General features: G+C 34.6%; 1 protein-coding gene across 1 annotated transcript in view; it reads right to left on the bottom strand.

Moving 5' to 3' along the window:
• The window catches only part of LOC141521319 (cilia- and flagella-associated protein 43-like), a 288,518-nt gene that overhangs the window by 3,586 nt on the left and 264,067 nt on the right, over positions 1–20,865 (bottom strand). Inside the window, exons 33-37 of the mRNA XM_074233774.1 lie at positions 17,060–17,264; positions 16,277–16,389; positions 6,832–6,991; positions 2,865–3,029; positions 984–1,064 (exon numbers count right to left, since the gene is read on the bottom strand). Of these exons, the coding sequence (XP_074089875.1) occupies positions 984–1,064; positions 2,865–3,029; positions 6,832–6,991; positions 16,277–16,389; positions 17,060–17,264 (724 nt within the window). The remainder of the gene's footprint in view (positions 1–983; positions 1,065–2,864; positions 3,030–6,831; positions 6,992–16,276; positions 16,390–17,059; positions 17,265–20,865) is intronic.

The following is a 20,865-nucleotide window of genomic DNA, read 5'->3' as shown; positions in this document are numbered from 1 at the left end:
ATTTCCTTGTTGTTGTTGGCACTCTCTCTCTCTTCAAATTACCTTGTTATTTTCTATGTATATAGTCCATTGTCTACTCCCATCTTATTCCCTTAGAGTATAAGTACTGAAGGACTGCTTGGGTTTTTTCCCCACATCCTAGCACCTAAGACAGAACTTTATTCATAAAAAAGTGTTTAATACTTGCTGACAAGAATGGCAATTTCAGATAATTAAAACCATTGATTTTACCCTTAAACTTACTTGAAACATTTTAGAAATTATGATAGTAGATAGATCTGGGATAGAAGTTTTGGACCTGTGGTTTCATTGACATAAGAAACCCTCCTATTTAAGGAAACTACTGCTACTGATGCAGGTTGGCATTTCCCATGCCCCTTACAATCTTAGAGAGTGACACTATGGAGTAGTAGAGAGCTGGATTCAGAATATGACAATCCCTGCCTCTGACACATATTATGCTGCCCTGGGCAGGTTACTTAAAATCCTTAGTGCCCTGTTGGAGTTGTGAACAGATCCAGTCTGTCTGAGAGTAAATTGGAACTGTGTCTAAAGGGCACTACTCTCAGAGGAGAGACATGTTCTAGAAAATGCCATCCACATCCAGAGAAAAACTGTGCATTCTAAATGCAGAACAGAAGCATACTATGTTCACTTTTTTAAAAACTCAATTTTTTTCTTTCTTTCTCATGCTTTCCCCTCTTAGTTTTAGTTCTTCTTTCACAACTTGACTAATATAGAAATATGTTAAATACCATTTTACATGTACAACCTATATCAGATTATTTGCTGCCATGAGAAAGGGGTGTAGAAAAATATGGAACTGAAAAGGTTGCAAAAGGATAAAAGTTAAAAAACTACCTTTGCATGTAATTGGAAAATAAATAAACAAAACAATTTCCTTAGTACCGTAGGTAATTCCCTAAGACTAATAAGACAATGCTCTGAACTATAACATAATGATTAATAAGGTTGATTCTTACTTTGTCCATTATAGTGAGAGTCTGCTCCATCACAGAAATCTGGTGGTTGATCAGGAGATCATAATTTGGTTCGCTTAGGAACTGGGAGGGGGGAAGAAAGATGAGATTAATATACATGAAAACCTCACATTATTTTGTCATTTTGACCTATAATAAATCACTAGTTTCACTTATTTCACTTATGTATGCCATTGCTAAATCAGTACTTGGATTTATGTAATTAGTATAATATAAATTTTTAATCATTTAGTCTTTTCCTATGCCTTACTCTCTTCCCAAACCTGTTCTTTGTCCTTATTGTGATCTCTAATCCATTCACATGTCAATACTTTTCTAAGCCATCATCCCTCCTCTGGCTTCACTTTATCCTTTTCCCATCTAATTTCTGCTTGGTTTCATTGTATCAAGGAAGACCTTTTATTTTATCTTAATTGATTCTCCATCCAATTCCCCCAAAAGGCTATACTTTCTTTCCTTCTGCAGTATTTTATTGGTATCTTTCCTCATACCTTAGAGATCATATATCTCTTTTTTTCCCCTTTGCGTCTTATAAGTCCTTGGCATTATTCTCATTCTCTCCCCCTTAATTCCAATTCCTAATGATTAGATGGTACTTCTCTTTGCCAACTACAATGCCTATATTTGTTTTCTTGATCCCATCCTTTCCTATCTTCTTCATACTGTCCCCACAATCGTACTCCTCCCTTTTTCCTTTTCTACTTGTTCATTTTCTGCTACCTAAAAATATGCCCCTCCAAATTTGTTAGAAACCAGCACCCTCTGTAGTTACTATCCTTTATTTCTCTGTTTCCTAGTTAAAACTCCAAGAAGTAGCTAATTACAATGGGTGTTTCCTCTTCCTTTCCTTTCTCTTCTTAACCTCTTGAAATAAGGCTTCTGATTTTATTACAACTGAGAATGTTGTCCCCAAAGTTACCATTGGACCCTTAATTGACAAATCTGAAGACTTTGGCAATGGTGACTAGCCTTTTCTCTTAGATATGATCTCTGGATTTTGTTGATACTGTTTTCTCCTGAATCTCCTGCTTATTTCTCTGCTCTATTTTGCTCTAAGATATCTTTGCCTCTATCTTTTCCACTTTCATTTTCTATCTTCCATAAAACTGCCAGAGTAATTCTCCTTTAAAGTTCAGTTCTTACCAACTCATTTGTCTTCATAATAAACTCTAATGACTCCCTATCACCCTTAGGATAAATTTTAAACTCCTACGACATTCAAATTCTTTCACAACCTACCTAGATCTGTGTCCTTTGCTACCCTCCTTATGCATTACTCTTTTTTATATTCCTTTTGGCACATTCATGTTTCTTGTTCCTAATAAAGAATATTACTACATTTAATCTAAGTTCTGTTTTGTCCTGCTTTGCCTAGAATGCACTTTCTCTTCATTTCAGCCTGTTAGAATCCTTACTTTTCTTCAAGATCCTGCTCAAGTGTCCCCTTCTATAGGAAGCTTTTCTGATTTCTCTAGCTATTTATTTGGCATATATTTTTTGTATTTCCATGTGTTTATATTCTGATTTTCCTGGTAGAATATGAACTCTGCAGACAGAGATTGTTTGACTTCCTTCTTTATATCTCTAGGGTCTATCTAGCATTGTACCTGGCAGATGGTAGGCATTTAATGCTTATTGATATGTGTCAATATCATTTGTATTCAAAGATAATTTACCATGACCTATTTTGACTACTTTAGATGTTAAGATGCATGTTTAATGATGATAATTTACATTTAATCACTCACATTATTGTCTGTATCCCCATAATCCATGAAATTATAGGATCAGAAAATGTTTTGTAAAGTGCTACTGGCTCCACGTGGTCGATGAAAAATACCATATGTGCTATAGAGTGATTACCTTTCGACGATCTTTTGAAAGAAACAGCATCTGAATATCCCAAATCTTTTGGCTTAAATCTTCCATTTCCATCTCCATTTTCTTATGTTCCCATTCAATCTGAAATATTCCTTTGTGGACATCTTTACTTACTATCATGCTGTCAATTTTCTTTTGAACTTGGGCCTTATAAAAGCAACAACAACAACAACCAAAAACATATTCCATTATTTAGCTTATGCATTTCTGAAGATAAGAGAAGTGATTTTACTATTGTTAAAATGTTGTAGAATTTTAAAAGACCTAATTAACATTATATTGCAATAATCATTACAAAAACATATCTCCTGAGAAATAGTATTCTAGTACATTGCTCTCAGTCATACTGAAGATCCCTGTTGAGTCTGGAATACAAAATATGAAAAATTGAACAAAGAGTTCACTTTATTCAGAGTTATTTCAATTTCTCTAAACAGAATCATACATCAAAAAGCTATCCCTTTCCAGGGCAACTTAGGATATCATCTCACCTTTTCTTATATCCCAAACTGAGGAAAAAAGATAGAGGAAAAGGAGAGACTAGTAGAAGATAAGGTAGAGGGAGGGTAAGTAGGACCAGTGAAGGAATTCATGAGTAACTTTCATGAGAAATAGTGAAGACCTTCTAGGAAGAAATGGAACACATTTGATGATTCTACAAATTCCATCTCAAGCCTTGGATACTAGTCCTATAATTGTTGCCATCATATATTTAGAAAAAAATTCTCATATAAGACTAAGTTCAGCTTTTATGAAAGCACAGAAACCTTACCTTTAGTGCTAAACTGCTCAGATTTAAGAAAACAATCATATCTAGATGCCTCATTGAGGCAAATAGGTAAACCATGAATACTTGAAAGATATGTCAGTAGAGTACAAGCTCTTAGAAGCTAGAAAGCTGGAAAGCATTCATATATTTTCCCCAGAACTGATTCTGTCTTCTTTTGGGGGGACTAGCTTGACTCAATTGGAGAAATCTATCACCAGGGGCTGACTAATTTCTTAGTCATGGTGACTCATTAAAGAAAGAAAATTACAAAGTAATTCTCAATATTATTCCTGTTTTTGTCAGAGTAGGGGTGAGAAGAAAGATCTTAAACTTAGTTGTTGGTTCTCTAAATGTGAGATCCTTGCTAAATGGTTGATGAGTGAATAGTTTATTGAATTATGTCAATCAGTTGTCTCACTATAAATGAAACTAGAAATTGTAGTTAAGTAAAAGTGATAGATCACAAGTTAATCTTAAAGAGGAAAATAAAGAAGTTAGCAGAGATGGCTTAAAATGTGTCCAAGGAAACATTTCAGGGATACTAGGTAATGTTAGTGCTCATGATAAAAAAAGTTCTGATTTTATTCTATATGTTGATATGTAACAGAAGATAAAGGAAGAGGGAGAAATTCAGAAGAAAATCCAAATTAAGATCTTCTAAATTGAATTAGCATATATTTGAATACTCTTGATTTCGGTTTTACATTAGAACATAGAGAGAAGATGGATGTCTGGGAGTCATCTCAAATTCGCTGTCACAATTCTATCCTCCCTTCAGCACTTCTTCCAGCTTCCCTTTGACAGTTAAAGGCAAGTTGCCTAAATTTGCAACCATGATGTCAACTTTTTCTGATTGTCCCCAACATTTAGATCTTTCTCTTCCAAACTAACTTGTATTTAAGGACTTTGTGGATTTTATATTTAGCACCTTTGTATTTATGTTGTATATATATACTCGTATCTTCCCCATTAGAATGGAAGCTCATTGTCAGTGGTAATTTTTTCATTCTCTATCTCCAGTTCCTAGCACAATGCCTGGTATAAAGTAGATTTTTTTTTTTTAGGTTTTTGCAAGGCAATGGGGTTAAGTGACTTGCTCAAGGCCACACAGCTAGGTAATTATTAGGTGTGTCTGAGGCTGGATTTGAACTCAGGTACTCCTGACTCCAGGGCTGGTGCTCTATCTACTGCGCCACCCAGCTGCCCAAAGTAGATTCTTAATAAATATTTGCTGATTACTTCTTAATTTTTCACTTTCACATTCACTTATACTATCCCTTTACAATCAATCAAATCAATTACAAAATCTTGTCATTTCAATCTCCAAAATATTCTTATATTTGCTTCCTCTTTTCCATTCACATAATCATGTACTCTCACTTAGTTTAGCCTCCTAACTTGGTCTCCTTGCCTTAAGTTTCTCCCCATTCTAATCTATACCTTCATAGAGCTGCCAAAATGTTTTTTCGTAAGTTGAATTCTTTTTTTTTGCAAGGCAATGGGGTTAAGTGACTTGTCCAAGGTCACATGGTTAAGTAAGTATTAAGTGTCTGAGGCTGTAGTTGAAACCCAGGTCCTCCTGACTCCAGAGCTGCTGCTCTATCCACTGTGCCAACTAGCTGCCACCCCACCCTGGTTTACTTCTGACTGTATCACTTCTTTTGTTCAAACTCCAGTAGCTTCCTTTTGTCTCTAGGAAATATTGTCACACATAGGCAACATTCCCTAGCCTTCTGGGTTCTTGTCCCCAAAATTGAACTTCAAGGTGTTTTTGGAAGAGAAATGTTCACAGTGGTTTGAGAGGGAAGCCTATAGTTGTTTGTGGGAGAGTAGTAGCCATCCCCTTAGAGGTACACACAGATGAGCCTCTATCAACTCCTGTGGCTTTACAGTAGAGTCATATTAGAGTGACTTCTCCTCAGCCATTTATGAAATAGGTTCCTCTCAATTGCCTGATGGCTTATTCCTTTCCCAGAAAGCTATTCAAACTCAAGATCAAGGGACAAGAAACCCAGAATTTAGAGAATGTTGAATAAAGCATATATATATATATGTGTGTGTGTGTATATATATATATATATATATATATATTTATATCTGACCATGTTACTCCCTTTCTCAATAACGCAAGTAGTATTACTTCTGAGATTGAATATATAAAATCTTTTCTATATAGTTTTTACAACCTAGTTTTTTATCTTTCTATACATTTTATACTTTTCCTACATATTACTCCCCTCCTTACATTCTATAGTCTAATAAAAGAAAGTCAGGTCAAAATACTGTTGATGTAGCTATGAATTGATCTAAGCAATCTAGAAAATAATTTGGAATTTTTTAAAAATTAAAAAATTTTAAAAATCAAAAATATCCTTGGGGTGGCTAGGTGGCACAGGGGCAGCTAGGTGGCACAGTGGATAGAATACCAGCCCTGGAGTCAGGAGTACCTGAGTTCAAATCTGGCCTTAATAATTACCTAGCTATGTGACCTTGGGCAAGCCACTTAACCCCATTGCCTTACAAAAACTAAAAAAAAAAAAAATTAAAATATCCTTAACCTTTGAATCTCAGACCTTATAGAAATCAAAGACAGTAAAAAAGGTCCCATAGCTAAGCAGTCTTTTTTTTTTGTCCTGGCATAGAATTGGAAACAAAGTAAATGTCCATCATTTAGCTGAACAAATTGTAATATATGAGAAAAATGTTATTGCTCTGTAGAAAATTAATATGAAGAATTCAGGGAAAATGAGAAGATTTAAATGAACTCATGCCAAGTCAAGTATAATTAGACCAGAAAAAAAAAACTGTATAACAATGACTGCAGGAATGTTAATGGAAAGAATACAGAAATGAAACTGAATGTTATGTAATTATGATGTCCAAGAATGAAAAGAATTGAAAAAAAGTACCCCTCTTTACAGAGATAAACATATACTTGTTAAACTTGGTTATATGTAGGTAATAAACTGATCCCATTTCCTTTTCTTATTCTTTGTTACAAAAAATGCCTCATTAATTGAGGGGAAGGAATTAATATGAAAATGGAGATGATAAATAAGTTTTTCAATAATTATTTTTAAGAATAGGAAAAATATATGGGTATTAAACAAGGAAAATATTTTACTTATTTTACAAAGCAGTTTCTGCGTTTTTTCTTTCTTTCTGAAAATTCATAATTACCCGAATTATACTATTTAGATCTTCAATTATAACTCTGTTAATGAGAATGGAGTCCGTGAAATCTAATAGAAAGTGGAAACCTTCCATTTCCACTTGCCCTTGTGTCAGCAAGAGTTGAATTGTCAAATCCAACTGATAATTCATTTTCTCTTCTTGTAATCTAAATTGGAAAAACAATAAGAAGCTATTATTGTACTCTCTTTGTCTTTTATATTTTAATTGAATATACATAAAATCTTAAAAGCAAGTCATACTAAACCAGTTCACTAACAAAACTAGACACAATGATGTATCTGGTAACCATTCCCCGAGGGATCAGCTTTACATAGAAAGTAGCTATAATATATCTTCCAGTTTCACACAGGTTAGTTAAAGTTTTATATGAAGAAAAAAGGATCATGAAATTTTACTCTATGATTAAAAAAATTAATGACCCAATGTACTGATGCATAAAATTATAGGATAAATCTGAAGTAGTAGAGGAAAAAACTATAATGTATAAAGTATACTGAAAGCTTTGTTTTGTTTATATTTTTTCTACAATGTATATAATATTACTGATAACTGCTAAATATGGGTAATTTTTTATTGTAGTGAGGCCTTGGGGATCTTACATTAGTATTACAATTAAAATTATTTCTATACCAAAAAAGGAAGCAGAATTGAGACAATTATCATTTAATTCAGTTCCATTTTTTTAACTTTAAAAAGATTAGATTGACATTAATACTATTGGCAGTCTACATTGAATTAACTAGATAAGCCTCTAACTTTCTGCTTATTATAGTATTTTGTAGATGTCGATTGTTATTATCTATAAAATGGGAATAATACTTGCCTTGCTTAAGCAGAGAGCTGTTATGAGAAGTGGTTTATAAACTTTAAAATGCTATGTAAAATGTCATCCCAACCTTAAAAATTCCTCATGAGATCCTGTTATCTTAACATATTATTCTATATCTCTCTTCCCTTTCTTTTTTTAAAATTTTTATTTATTTAGGGCAATGGGGTTAAGTGACTTACCCAAGGTCACACAGCCAGGCAATTATTAAATGTCTGAGGCCGGATTTGAGCTCAGGTACTCCTGACTCCAGGACCAGTGCTCTTAGCTGCCTCATCTCTTTCCTTTAAAAGTCAAATTCTGGGGTGGCTAGGTGGCACAGTGGATAGAGCACTGGCTTTGGAGTCAGAAGTACCTGAGTTCAAATCCGACCTCAGACACTTAATAATTACCTAGCTGTGCGGCCTTGGGCAAGCCACTTACCCCATTGCCTTGCAAAAACTAAAAAAAAAAAAGTCAAATTCCCTTGAGAAAAATCAAATTAGTTGTTTAGTTAGTTCTTCCCCCCCTTAAAAATAGCTATTAGTTTTACTTCTAAACTAAACAGTATTTTTGTTTTCAGTTTTATTCATATTTTCTTTGATATTCAAAATTTTTGCTTTGGTGTTTAGTTGGATTTTGGGATGTGTTGCTTTTCTAGTTGTTTTAGTTGCATGTCTAATTCATTGATCTGCTTTTTAAATTTTTTTTGATGAAAGTATTAATATAAATTTTCTTTGTCTGCTTTTGTTTTGGTATGTTGTCTTATTGTTGTTATTTAATTTGACATAATTAAGTATTGTTTCTAGGGTTCTTACCTTGAACCACCAATTCTTTTTCTTTTTTTGCAAGACAGTGGGGTTAAGTGACTTTCTCGAGGTCACATAACTAGGTAATTATCAAGTATCTGAGACCGGATTTGAACTTGTTTCTATAGACTGTGCCACTTAGCTGCCGGAGCCACCAATTATTAAGGATTAAATTATTTATTAATCTCCAATTAATTTTCATTCCTTTCTTAAAAGACTTTTTAATGACTATAATATAGTGGGCAAATGCCAGTCGTATTGACTTTTGTCTTGCTATTGGATTCTGAAGACTTGGGAGAAATGAGGATGATTACTTTGCATAGATCTGCCTCACTTAAATTCAATTCATGCACAAATCAAGATATCACTCTCTTAATTTCAATGGTCTTCAAGAATGAAGTAAGAACAGCAATAATTGTATTGTGCTCCACAAAGGATGGATTTAACATATACACTTTTTTGGGGGCAGCTAGGTGGTGCAGTGGATAGAGCACCAGCCCTAGAGTCAGGAATACCTGAGTTCAAATCCAACCTCAGACACTTAATAATTACCTAGCTGTGTGGTCTTGGGCAAACCACTTAACCCTAACCCTATAGCCTTGCAAAAACTAAAAAACAAAACAAAACAAAACAAGAGAAAAAGATCATATACACATTTCTACATTAGTTTGTGATGCTCATAATTGGTCATTTATTATGAAGCTTCCTTCTGAGCACAGATAAGATATGTATTTTTCTTTTTATTCCAATTCAGTAATTTCCGGAGCTCTACCATATACAACTTAAAAAAAATTGTTTGGGTTCTTCTTTCTGGTTTAACTTTTTATCAAATTTGCCCAAGTTTGAAAAATGTGTTGAAGTTTCCAACTATAATAGTCTTTACTACTCTTTATTTTTCCCTTTAAATTGATAATTTTTCTATTAAATAGATGCTTTGTCATTCAGTTCCTTCATTTTGAGTACAGGTATTAATTTGTTTTCTATGGTGTCGTTAAACATAATACAATTTTCCTGTGTATCTTCTCTAATCATTTCTATTTTTATTGCTATGTCTGCATGCAAATATGATTACTCTGACTTTTTTAGATCATCTGAAGCATAATAATTTTGCTTCAGCCTCTTATTTTTCTTTTGTGTTTTTCTTGTTCACGGCATATTGTTGGATTATTTTCTAATCCATTCTGCTATTTTATTCTTTTATAATTGAGTTGTTCCCATTCACATTATAATATTAATTGTCTATTTTCCTCTCCTTTTTCTCTACTCTTCCTGTCACCATCATTCTTTACAAAGAAATTGGTAAGATAAGAAAAATGTAAGGGATCTGCTTCTGCTCCACTGTTTCTGTTCCTGCCTAGACCTTAATCACAAATTTTTACTCTTTTTAATTCCCCCTTCATGTTTTACTCTTAGTTGAATACGTTTTACTTATGATTAATTCTTCTTTTATTTTATCCTTCTCAATCCTTCCTTTCTTTCTTTTAGTTCCTGTTTGTTTCCTTGTCAAATTTAATATTTTTCTACATTAAAATGTATGTTCAATTCAAATGATGCTTATTTTTGCTCCTTCTTCCCAGTTTATATAGTCTTTGTCTCATGTACCCCAATCATGTGAACTAGTATTTTCTACTCCCTTTTGTCTTTGGTTGGTTGTTGTCCATTATTCTCAGAGGACCGAAATGACATTACCATGTTGAAGTCAAAGTATACTGTATCTAACTGTGATTGATCAGACTAGCATGAACTCAAGAAGGTTCTGCTATAGGTCAGGCATAAATAGTCCACGTGAACATTTGGAGTGGAGGTGTCTGCAGATTTGAGCATCTTCTATTTCTTTTGTGCTCCTACTATTCTGCTTTGTTAATATGACATACCATGTTGGATGAGCCTTTGACATGTCCCCCATGTCAAATAATTCTAAAGTTCTTCACAGAAACCTTGAGAATGTCCTTGTAGTACCACTTCTTCAGACTTCATATGAGTACTTGCTTTGTGTGAATTATTCGATAAAATAGTATTTTAGGCAAACATACATTTGGCATGTGAACAACTCATTAGAATTGTGTCCTCTGCAGTAGAATTTGAATGCTTGGCAATTCAACCCAAGAAAGAACCTCAGTGTCTGATACTTTATCTTACTAGGTGACCTTCGGAATCCTTCTAAGACTATTAAAATTCAAGTAATACAGTTTCTTGGCATAGCACTGGTCAACTGTCCAACTTTCACAGGCATTCAACAATACTCTATTGACCTTCAGTTTGGTAGGCAGCCTTCTCTTCTCTTTTACACCTTTTCCCCCAATACTGAGCTAGCTCCTTCAATGTCTATGTCAACCTCATCCATCTCTGTGTCCATTCCTTGATGCCTAAGGTAAGTGAACTTATCCATAGTATTCAGTATTGCTCTATTTGCCATAATCAGTGGTGGTTCTATATATATGGATGGTGTGGTGCTAGTTGATGGAGAAACTGTAATTTCTTGGTGTTTGTTATTAGATCAAAATGAGCACAAGTAGAAGGATCAGTCTATACTTTGTTGCATCTTGGCTGTAGAGGGTGTACTGAGTGTACAATCATATGTGCACCTTTCTTAGTTTCACTTGACTCCTTTGTTTGAATTTCAAAGTTTCTGCTGAACTCTGTTCTTTTCTTTTTTTTTAAATTTACATTTTTATTTATTTACACATTACTAAAATAGTCCTGGTGTAAGAGTAAGCATAATACCCCCTTCTCCCACAAAAATAAAAATCTTCATGAGAAATAAAGTGAAAGAAAGAAGAAAAAAATGTGCTTCAGTCTGTGTCCAATACCATCATCAGCTCTGTCTCTCTGGTGGATCACATTCTTTATCATAAGGCCATCAGAGAAGTTACTTCCATATTTTTCCACAGTTGATGTTGCTGATTGTAATTCCCTCCATCCATTTCTCCCCACTACTAATTATTATATTTTCTCTTTCCTTTCACTTTGTCCCTCTTCAAAAGCGTGCTGTGGGACAGCTGAGTGGCACAGTGGACAGAGCACTGGCCCTGGGGCCAAGAGACCCCAAGTCTACAGCCCACCCCAGAGACCCAGCAATCACTTAGTTCCATGGTCCTGGATAGGCCATCCAATCCTACCACCTTGCAAAAAGTAAAAAAGAAAATGTATTTTATCTGACTATCCTCTCCCATGATCTACCCTCTCCTCTATCTCCTACCTCCCCCTCCCTTCCCCCTGTCCCCTTTTTCCCAATCCCTTTCTATTCTTTTTCTTCTAGATTTCTATGCCCTATTAAGTATATGTGTTGTTTTATTTCTGAGCTGTTTCCAATGAAAATGAAGGCTCTCACAATCCTCTTCACTTTCTCCCCTTCCATACCAATGAAAAATTATTTCTTGACTCTTTTACATGAATATCTTAATCTATTCTACCTCTCCTTTCCTTTCTCCCAGTACATTTCCTTTTCACTCATTGACTCCATTTTAAAAATATATTATACCTTCTAATTCGAATCTCTCCTGTGTCTCGACCATAAAAGGATCCTTCCAACTGCTCTAATAAATGAGAAGGTTCATATGAGTATTATCTGTATCATCTTCCCATGCAAGAATGCATGCAGTTCATCATCATTAAATCCCTCATAATTTACCCTTCTCATCCACCCTCTCTGTGATTAAACTGAATCCTGTACTTGAAGATCAAACTTTCTGTTCAGCTCTGGTCATTTAACAGGAACATTTGAATTCCCGTTTCATTGAAAGTCTATCTTTTCCCATGGAAGGGGGATGTTCAATTTTTCTGGGTAGGTGATTCTGGGTAGGTTGCAATTCCAAGCTCTTTTGCCTTCTGGAATATCATATTCCAAGCCCTACAAGTCCTTAAGGTGGATGCTGATAAATTCTGTGTAATCCTGACTGCAGCACCATAATATTTGAATTGTTTTGTTCTGGATGCTTGTATTATTTTCTCTTTGACTTGGGAGTTCTGCAACTTGTCTATAATATTCCTGGAGGTTTTTTTTGGATCTCTTTCAGTAGGAGATTGGTGAATTCTCTCAATTTCTATCCCCCCCCCCCCCCCCGTTTTTAGGATATCAGGACAATTTTCCTGTAGAAATTCTTTAAAAATGAAGTCAAGGCTCTTTTCCTGGTCATGACTTTCAGATAGCCCAATAATTTTTAAATTGTCACTTCTGAATCTGTTTTTCAAGATCTGTTGTTTTTTCAATGCAATATTTCACATTTTATTCTAGCTTTTCATTCTTTTGATATTGTTTAATTGTGTCTTGATTCCTTATAAGATCATCAGCTTCCTTTAGCTTCATCCTACATTTGAAAGATTTATTTTCTTCGGAGAGCTTTCTTATCTCCTTTTCCATCTGGCCAATTCTACTTTTTCTTTTTAGCTTTTTTTTGCAAGGCAAATGGGGTTAAGTGGCTTGCCCAAGGCCACACAGCTAGGTAATTATTAAGTGTCTGAGAGCAGATTTGAACCCAGGGACTTCTGACTCCAGGGCTGGTGTGGTGCTTTATCCACCGCGCCACCTAGCCACCCCCAGTTCTACTTTTTAAGCTATTTTTCTCTTCATTAACATTTTGAACTGTTTGACGTAAACTAGTTTTTAGTATGCTTTTTTCTTCAGCATTTTTTTGGAATTTCCTTGACTAAGCTATTGACTTGGTTTTCATATTTTTCCTGCTTCTCTCTCATTTCTCTTCCTAATTTTCCCCCTACCTCCCTTGATTTTTTTTTTTAGGTTTTTGCAAGGCAAATGGGGTTAAGTGGCTTGCCCAAGGCCACACAGCTAGGTAATTATTAAGTGTCTGAGACCGGATTTGAACCCAGGTACTCCTGACTCCAGGGCCAGTGCTTTATCCACTACGCCACCTAGCTGCCCCCCTTACTTGATTTTCAAAATCTTTTTGAGTTCTGAAATAGCCCAAAACCAACTTCTATATTTCTTGGAGGATTTAGATGCAGAAGCTGGAACTTTCTCAACTTCTGTGTTTTGATCCTCCATGGGACTAAAGTAATTGTCTATGGTCAGGTTCTTTTTTTTCTGTTTACTCATTTCCCTGGCCTGTGCCTGGTTTGGGGTGCTACCTGAGCTTTTGAGTATTATTGGGGTACCCTGGCAAGGTCCTCAGTTCCTGGTCTGTGCTCTGGTCTGTGGATGACCACAAGCACACCCCTCTGCCCTGGAGGAGGGTGTCTGCTCTAGGGCAATAGAGGGTCCTCAGACTGTGGCCAGGATCTAAATAGGGACAAAGTACAAGAGTCCTGTCCCAGGGCCAGAGGAGAGACCTTGACAGTCTCCCTCCACTCCCTTACCTTTGTTGGGCTGAGCACTCTGGGAGCAGCTGCTGGGCAGCTTTGCAGATTTGTTTCTGTTTCCTGGAATCTGGGCTGCTCTGAGGGCCACAGCTATGCTGATGGCCCTGGCTCCACTGAGGGCTATGCTGGCTCCCACTCACTCTGGCAGAGGTTTCCTTGCTGATCTTCCAAGATGTGCTTGGTGTTCTCTGTGTTGCTAGATCAGGAAACTGTTTTAGCTACTGGGCTCCTAGCCTGTTCCCGGAAGACTGGAACTCCTTCGCTCCAGCTTGATAATCCTGGCTGTGCTGCCAACCCCTCCACCCCCATGGAACAGAGCTTTCCCACAATTTTCCAGGTTATCATGGGCTGGAGAATTGCCTCACTGGATCTTTCTGTGCATTTTGTTTCTTGAAAATTTAGTTAGAACCATAATTTTAAGATTTTTGGAATATTTTTTTTGAGAGAGTTCCTAGGAAAGGCTGTTCTCATGCTGCCATCTTGGCTCCACCCACAAGACTGAACTCTATTCTTTTCATTAAGAATGCTTGTAAAATTTTCTGTTTAATTAATTGTCCATTTTTCCCTTTAGAATTGTGTTTGGTTATTCCAGGTGAGTTATTTTTGGCTGTGAGTCTTTATCTTTATCTTTATTTTTAGATCTTCTCACCTTTAAAATACTAGTTGCCAAGTCTTCTGTTATCGCAACTGGTCATTTGCTACTTTTAACTCATTCTCTCTAGCTTTTTAAAGTATTTTAAAATTTTAATCTGGAAGCTCTGAATTTTGACTATGATATTCCTGATAGTTTTCATTTTGGGTTTTTTTTTTCAGAATAAGATTCTTTCAGAATAGATTCTTTCTACTTTTACTGTGTACTCTATTACTAATAGGTCTTGTCACTTTTCATTTATGATATTTTGAAATATTGTGTTCAGTCTTTTTTGGGGGGGGAGGGTCTTGATTTGCAGATATTTGGTGAATCATTGATTATGTTTTCTTATATCAATTCTTTATAAAAGCTAAATAATTATGTACAAAAAACATTCATCTCTTTCTCCCTACTTGACTACCTCAGATCAGAACCTGGGTTACCATTTTTCTCCTGATCTTTTATAATACTTTCCTGGTTAATTTTCCTGCCTCAGATCTCTTCCATCTCCATCTTCTATATGTTTACCAAAGTTATATTCTTTAAGAAGCAATTCCTGGAGAATAAGGAGAGTATTGTCATGGAACCTGACAAGAGTTTAGTACCCAAGAGAAAAGGGTGATAAGTACTGTCAAATGCTTCAGAGAGATCAAAAAGAATGAATACTGAAAAATGAACATTTCATTAGATATTTAAGAGGTCATTAATAACTCTGCAGAGAGTATGTTCAGTTGAGTGATAATAGGTCTGATTGGAAGTCAGATTGCAAGGGGAGTAAAGGGGGTTTGCACACTCTTATGTGTCACTCCCCTTTTTAGTAAATTCCTTTAGGATCATATACTGATTTCTCTGATTAACATTTAAAGCTCATTATAACCTACACAGCTAGACTACACAGACCTATTTTATATTACTTCATTCTTTCTGTGGTCTAGTTAGACTGGACTTTGCTGCCTATCATATTCTTAATGCATATCATAGATGATATATTCTATCTCTTATGTCTATGCTTTTGAGTAGGCTGTCCCTAATAATAATAAGTTTATATATTCTCTCTTTACGTTGACCTCTTAGAATTTCTAGTTTACTTCAAAGTTCAACTCAAAATACAACCTTCCATGCAAGACCTTTACTAATCTCCATAAAATTGCTATTTATTTTGTTTATATATAAATTCTTTTTTTAAAAGTCAGTTTGACATTTTTTTAATTTTTTAAAAATTTATTTAAGGCAATGGGATTAAGTGACTTGCCTAAGGTCACACAACGAGGCAATTATTAAGTGTCTGAGGCTGGATTTGAACTCAGGTCCTCCTGACTCCAGGGCCATTGTTCTATCCACTGCTCCACCTAGCTACCCCTGTATCTAAATTCTTAATGTACATTTTACTTCCCCCAATGCCTTGAGGACAGATGCTATTTCATTATTTTCTTCTGTTTTTCTAGCACTAGCACTGTGACAGGCTAGATCTTAAATAAGATCCTAATAGATCTTTAATAAGTGCTTGTAGATTGATTTTTATTTTTATTAGCCAGCATTGTTAGCCAAAAAAATCCAAGTAGAGACATTTTATTTTCTTCTATAAAGTACATAGGTGGGCATTAGGAAAACTTTGTAATAATCCCTATTTGAAGAGGATCAAATGAATAAGTCATTGAAATATGTGATTTTTTTTTACAATGGCATCTCTGGTTTTAGAGTTTTCAAAACTCATTCCCATAATGATGAAGGGTACTTCAAGGATAAACCCATTGTAAGCTGACATCAGTTTCCTTTATATTGAAGACTTTCCCCTGGCTTAATAACCCTGAATTAGATTTCAAATAGATCTAAATGAGTGTGAATTAAAGAATCAAATAATCATATTACTTTACGAGTTCTTTGAAACCTTTTTCAAGGTCCATTTGTGCCTTCTCATCATCCTCAGTTCTCTTCTGGAAGAAGGTTTGCATTTCCAGCATAACGAGGGCTTTTTGCTTTACCTGAACAAACCAAAGCATAACCTCTTAGATAAGAAGAAAAATTAGAACAGACCTGTTTCAATGATTTAAAAAACAATTTTGACCAGAAGAATCCAAATTATCAAAGACCAATCACCCAATAATGTCAGTGGAAATTTAATCCATGAACTTCTCAGCCAGCACTTGAGAGAATAAAATTTTCTGTACCTTTTCTCTCATCTAGTACCTGTAAAGCTGATTTTTTTTCCCAACCCAAGTCTAAGATTTTACATTTATGTTGACTAAATTTTATTTCATTAGATTTTTATCTAGGACCCTAGACTGTCAGGATCTTTTTGAATCCTGACTTTAATTTCCTGAATGTTGGTTATCTCTCCTAGAACAGGCTTTAAAACTCAATACTCAATATAATACTCTGATTCTACCAACATTTATAACATTATTAGGGAAAGTAGTATGTTAATGCTAAAAAATCTTCTAAACTTATTCAACTTCATATTTGATTGCTAAAATTTTTCAGCTGATTCTTTTTGTTTTTTACAGTGTTCATTTTAAATGTATATATATATATATGTATTCTCAATTCATCATTGATTTTTCCCTTATAACAGATATTTAAGAGAAAAAAACATTTCAGCCCAACCAGTCAACTCTCTATATTTAATATTAATACTTAAAAATAAAATATTACTGCTTGTTCGTTTTCCATTTTTATTCTTCTTAGAGCACAGAAGTGTATCCAGACTGGAGGTTCTAAGCCTTCTGGCATATGAATTGGATTATCCAGTTCTTCTATGACATTCATTAATTGGACATAGTTCTTCTTCTGAATTTGGATAGACCCTTGTTTTTCTCCAAAAGGGCTAGCAACTTCTGCTTGCTTTTGCTTCAGTAGCCTAGTGTTATAATAAAAAAGTACTAAAATTTCCAAGAAAGTATCAATATTATGTAGTAATTTTAATGAGATATTTGCTAAAGGACCTTAAAATGCCATTTTTCTGGTCTAAATTCTTTTCAGATTAGATAAATAATAGTCTCTAGGCCAATCAAACCATTGCAAAGATTCCCTTGCTCCCAATCAAGTGTTCTTTATTAATAACTTGACTATCCCAGAGACTACTTTGGAAAACACTTAGGAAAGTATCTGGCACAAAGCAGGCACTTAATAAAATATTTAAACCCTTTCCCTTCCCCGATTAACACCTAGGAATTTAGCTGTATAGTAGTTTGGAAAAGGACCCCATCTTTTTTGATACACATCAATGTATTGATACTTAAAAAGAGGGTGGTAGTTGGGAAAGAATGAGAAGCACTGTTCTATAGGACTTCAGCTTGAGAAAAATGCCATAGCTGAGCATACTGTATTCTACTGAGAAAACTGAAGCTTCTCCTTTTATCCACATGTCACAGTTCTCTGACATGATCCTTTCTCATTCCCATTCTCTTCAATCTCTGCTGAGGAAGTAATCTTCCACCTCATCAAGTATTCAGTATGTACTCTTGATTTCCTCTCCCATCTTCTCCTACACATTGCCCTCATAATAATCTATCTCCAATCCTCCTACTTTTTAGGCTTCTACTTATCTACTGGTTCCTTCTGTTGCCTATAAAAAGAGCAACATTTATTTCCCATTAAAAAAAATTACTAGAACCTAAGAGATTTCTTCAACTTATCATTCTCTTATCTCTCCTCTCTTTTTCATGCAAACTTCTTGAAAAAAGCTATCTTATACTCAAATATGATCTCACTTCTCTCTTCTTTCTCTCCTTTCTCTACCCTTTGCAATCTGGCTTCTGATTTCACTTAAATGAAACTTCCTTTTCCAAAGTTATAAATGATTATATTAATTTGTTAAATCTAATGTCCTTTTCCCAGTCTTTATCCTTCATGATCTCTTTACAGCATTCGATGCTTTTAACAGTCTTCTCCTATTCCTTTTTTTCCCCCTAGGGTTTTCATGACATATTTCTTTTTGTTCTGTTACCTGTCTGACCATTCCTTCTTGTTTTTTTATGCCAAGTCGTCAAACCTGCTTCCGAATTTTAGATACCCCAATTCTTTGTTTTAGGTCCTTTTTTCCTCACTAAACCTAATAAGACTGATCACCTCATAAGACTGATCCCTTGGATTTAGTTATTATCTCCATGAAGATGCCACACATATCTCTATATTCAGCTCTGGTTTTATTCCTGTGCTTGAGTCCTGCCTCACAAACTGATTATTAAACATTTTGAACTGGACAATCTCTAGGCATCGCAAACTTACTATGTCCAAAACAGAACTTAACTTTCTTCTCAAAATTAGCCCTTTTTTGTTGAGAACATCATCATTCTTCCAGGCATGCAAGTTTGCAAGCTTATTGCTATCTTTTACCCTTCACTTTTATCTCACAGAGCCAAGCAGATACAAATCTTTACATCTTTACAAGAACATTTTACTCTACTTTTTTTTTCCCAATTCACATAGTCACCAACTGAGTTCAAGGACTTAGCCTCTCCAGAGACTATTTTAATAGCCTCCTTGGTCTCATTACATCCTCCCTTCTCTTTCTAAACCATACTTTAGATTGTTGCCATGTCATGTCCCTATTAAAAAAAGCTTCAGTGACTCAGTGATTCCCTGTCCTCAAACAGTGGATCATACTGAAACTCTTCTTTCAAATCAGCCAATTTACCTTCTCATCCTTTATACACATTTCTGTACCTGACACACTGTAGTCAAGGCAAACTGATTTCCTTATTGTTTTTATATATGACATTCTATCTCCAATAACTAGATCTTTGAAGTGATTATCTCCCACTTCTGGCATTTTCTCCCTTCCTCTCCTTGTCTGTCAGAATTCTTAAGTTTTCCTTTTGATTTAAATCAACTACATGAAAACATTTTAGCTACTAATACTCTTCCCCCCATATTCCATTTTATAAATCTGTATATTACTTAGATATCTACTTGCTTATCTACCTACCAATCAATCTATCATCTATCTACCTATCTCTATCATCTTTCTATCAATCCATCATCGATCATCTATCAACTATCAATCTATTATTATTATTATTATTATTATTATCTATTTGTCTGAATGCTCGTCTGTCTACCTATCTATCCACATATTCACATGCTTGATCCCCTAATAGGATGTAAACTCCTTGAGTCAGGGATAAATTTTTCTCTCTATATCCCTGGTACCCTGAACCATTCCTGGGACATAGTATAAGCTTCATAAATGCTTGTGGGTTGAATGATTTCTGCTTTGACCACCCTCTTTTCTTATGGTCATATCAGTGCTGCCTACTTTATTGGTGAGATAACTAGGGATAAGTATGGAGTGGGAGACCTGATGTTACTCATCTTGGCTTAGGCTCATATCTTTCCAATTCCTTCCCCCAAAGGAAGAAAAAATTATCTCAGTTAATTGAAGATAATATTTAAATCTAGATAATATTTAAGTTCCTGCCAACCTCAGAGTTCCATAAACCTGTGAATATCTGAAGATCCTGAAAAGAATTATATTCTCCATATACATTTTTAAACATAGGATATGTTTATGTATATATACATAGAAAGGTGTGGTTTTTGTATAGATATATTTTACTGTGTGTCATATCATATCATATCATGACATGACTCACACAGTAAATCTATTTGTGGTATCTCAAGTGAAGTTTTAGACCCTAGAACCTACAATCTTTAGATCACATTCTTTTTGATTTAAAAATAATGGTAATTATTACAGAAATTAGTCATGGGTAAATTCAATCCAACTTTCCTTAATGTAAAATCAAAATAATTTTAGACTTGCTTTTATGATTATGACTTTCAGTAGTTTCTTCATCTGAAGTAGAACCTTATATAGCTTGATTGAAAGAGGGAAAAGTTAGCTGCAGAGTTGAACACTGGAATAGCACCATGTACATAAATGTATAATCAGTTTTTAAGGATAAAAAGAAATAATTACTTTTACAATTAAGATTTTGATGTATTTTCAAAATACATGAGGAATTATATTTTATCTGAATGTAATAGTAATAATAGTAATAGTAATAATAATCATAGCTCACATTGATATAGTGCTTACTTTGGCTAGGCACTGGTCTAAGAGCTTTAAAATCATTATCTCATTCAATCCTCAGATCAACACTGGAAGGTAGGTGCTTATTATTTCTATTTTGCAGATGAGGAAACTGAGGCAAACATGTTAAGTAACTTGTTCAAGGTAACATAGCTAATAAGAATGTAAGGCTTGATTTGAATCCAGTTTTCCTAACTGTAAACCTAGCCCTCTCTATTGTGTTACCTATCCAACCCAATTTCACATTGCTTTACTTACTATGTTCTATACTATAAAATTCCCTTATGTGCTTAGCCTATTGATCAAAGAGATATTTGTGTTAAAATTTTGGCTAAAGGATGTTGTACTAATTTTATTCTATATTGGGAAAAGAAATCCTGAAATTGCTTTATTTTATAAAAAAGTTATCATCTTTACATAATTG

This window comes from Macrotis lagotis, chromosome 4 (assembly GCF_037893015.1).
Source record: "Macrotis lagotis isolate mMagLag1 chromosome 4, bilby.v1.9.chrom.fasta, whole genome shotgun sequence".
NCBI lineage: Eukaryota > Metazoa > Chordata > Mammalia > Peramelemorphia > Peramelidae > Macrotis > Macrotis lagotis.
This window is presented reverse-complemented; position numbering and strand designations above follow the sequence as displayed.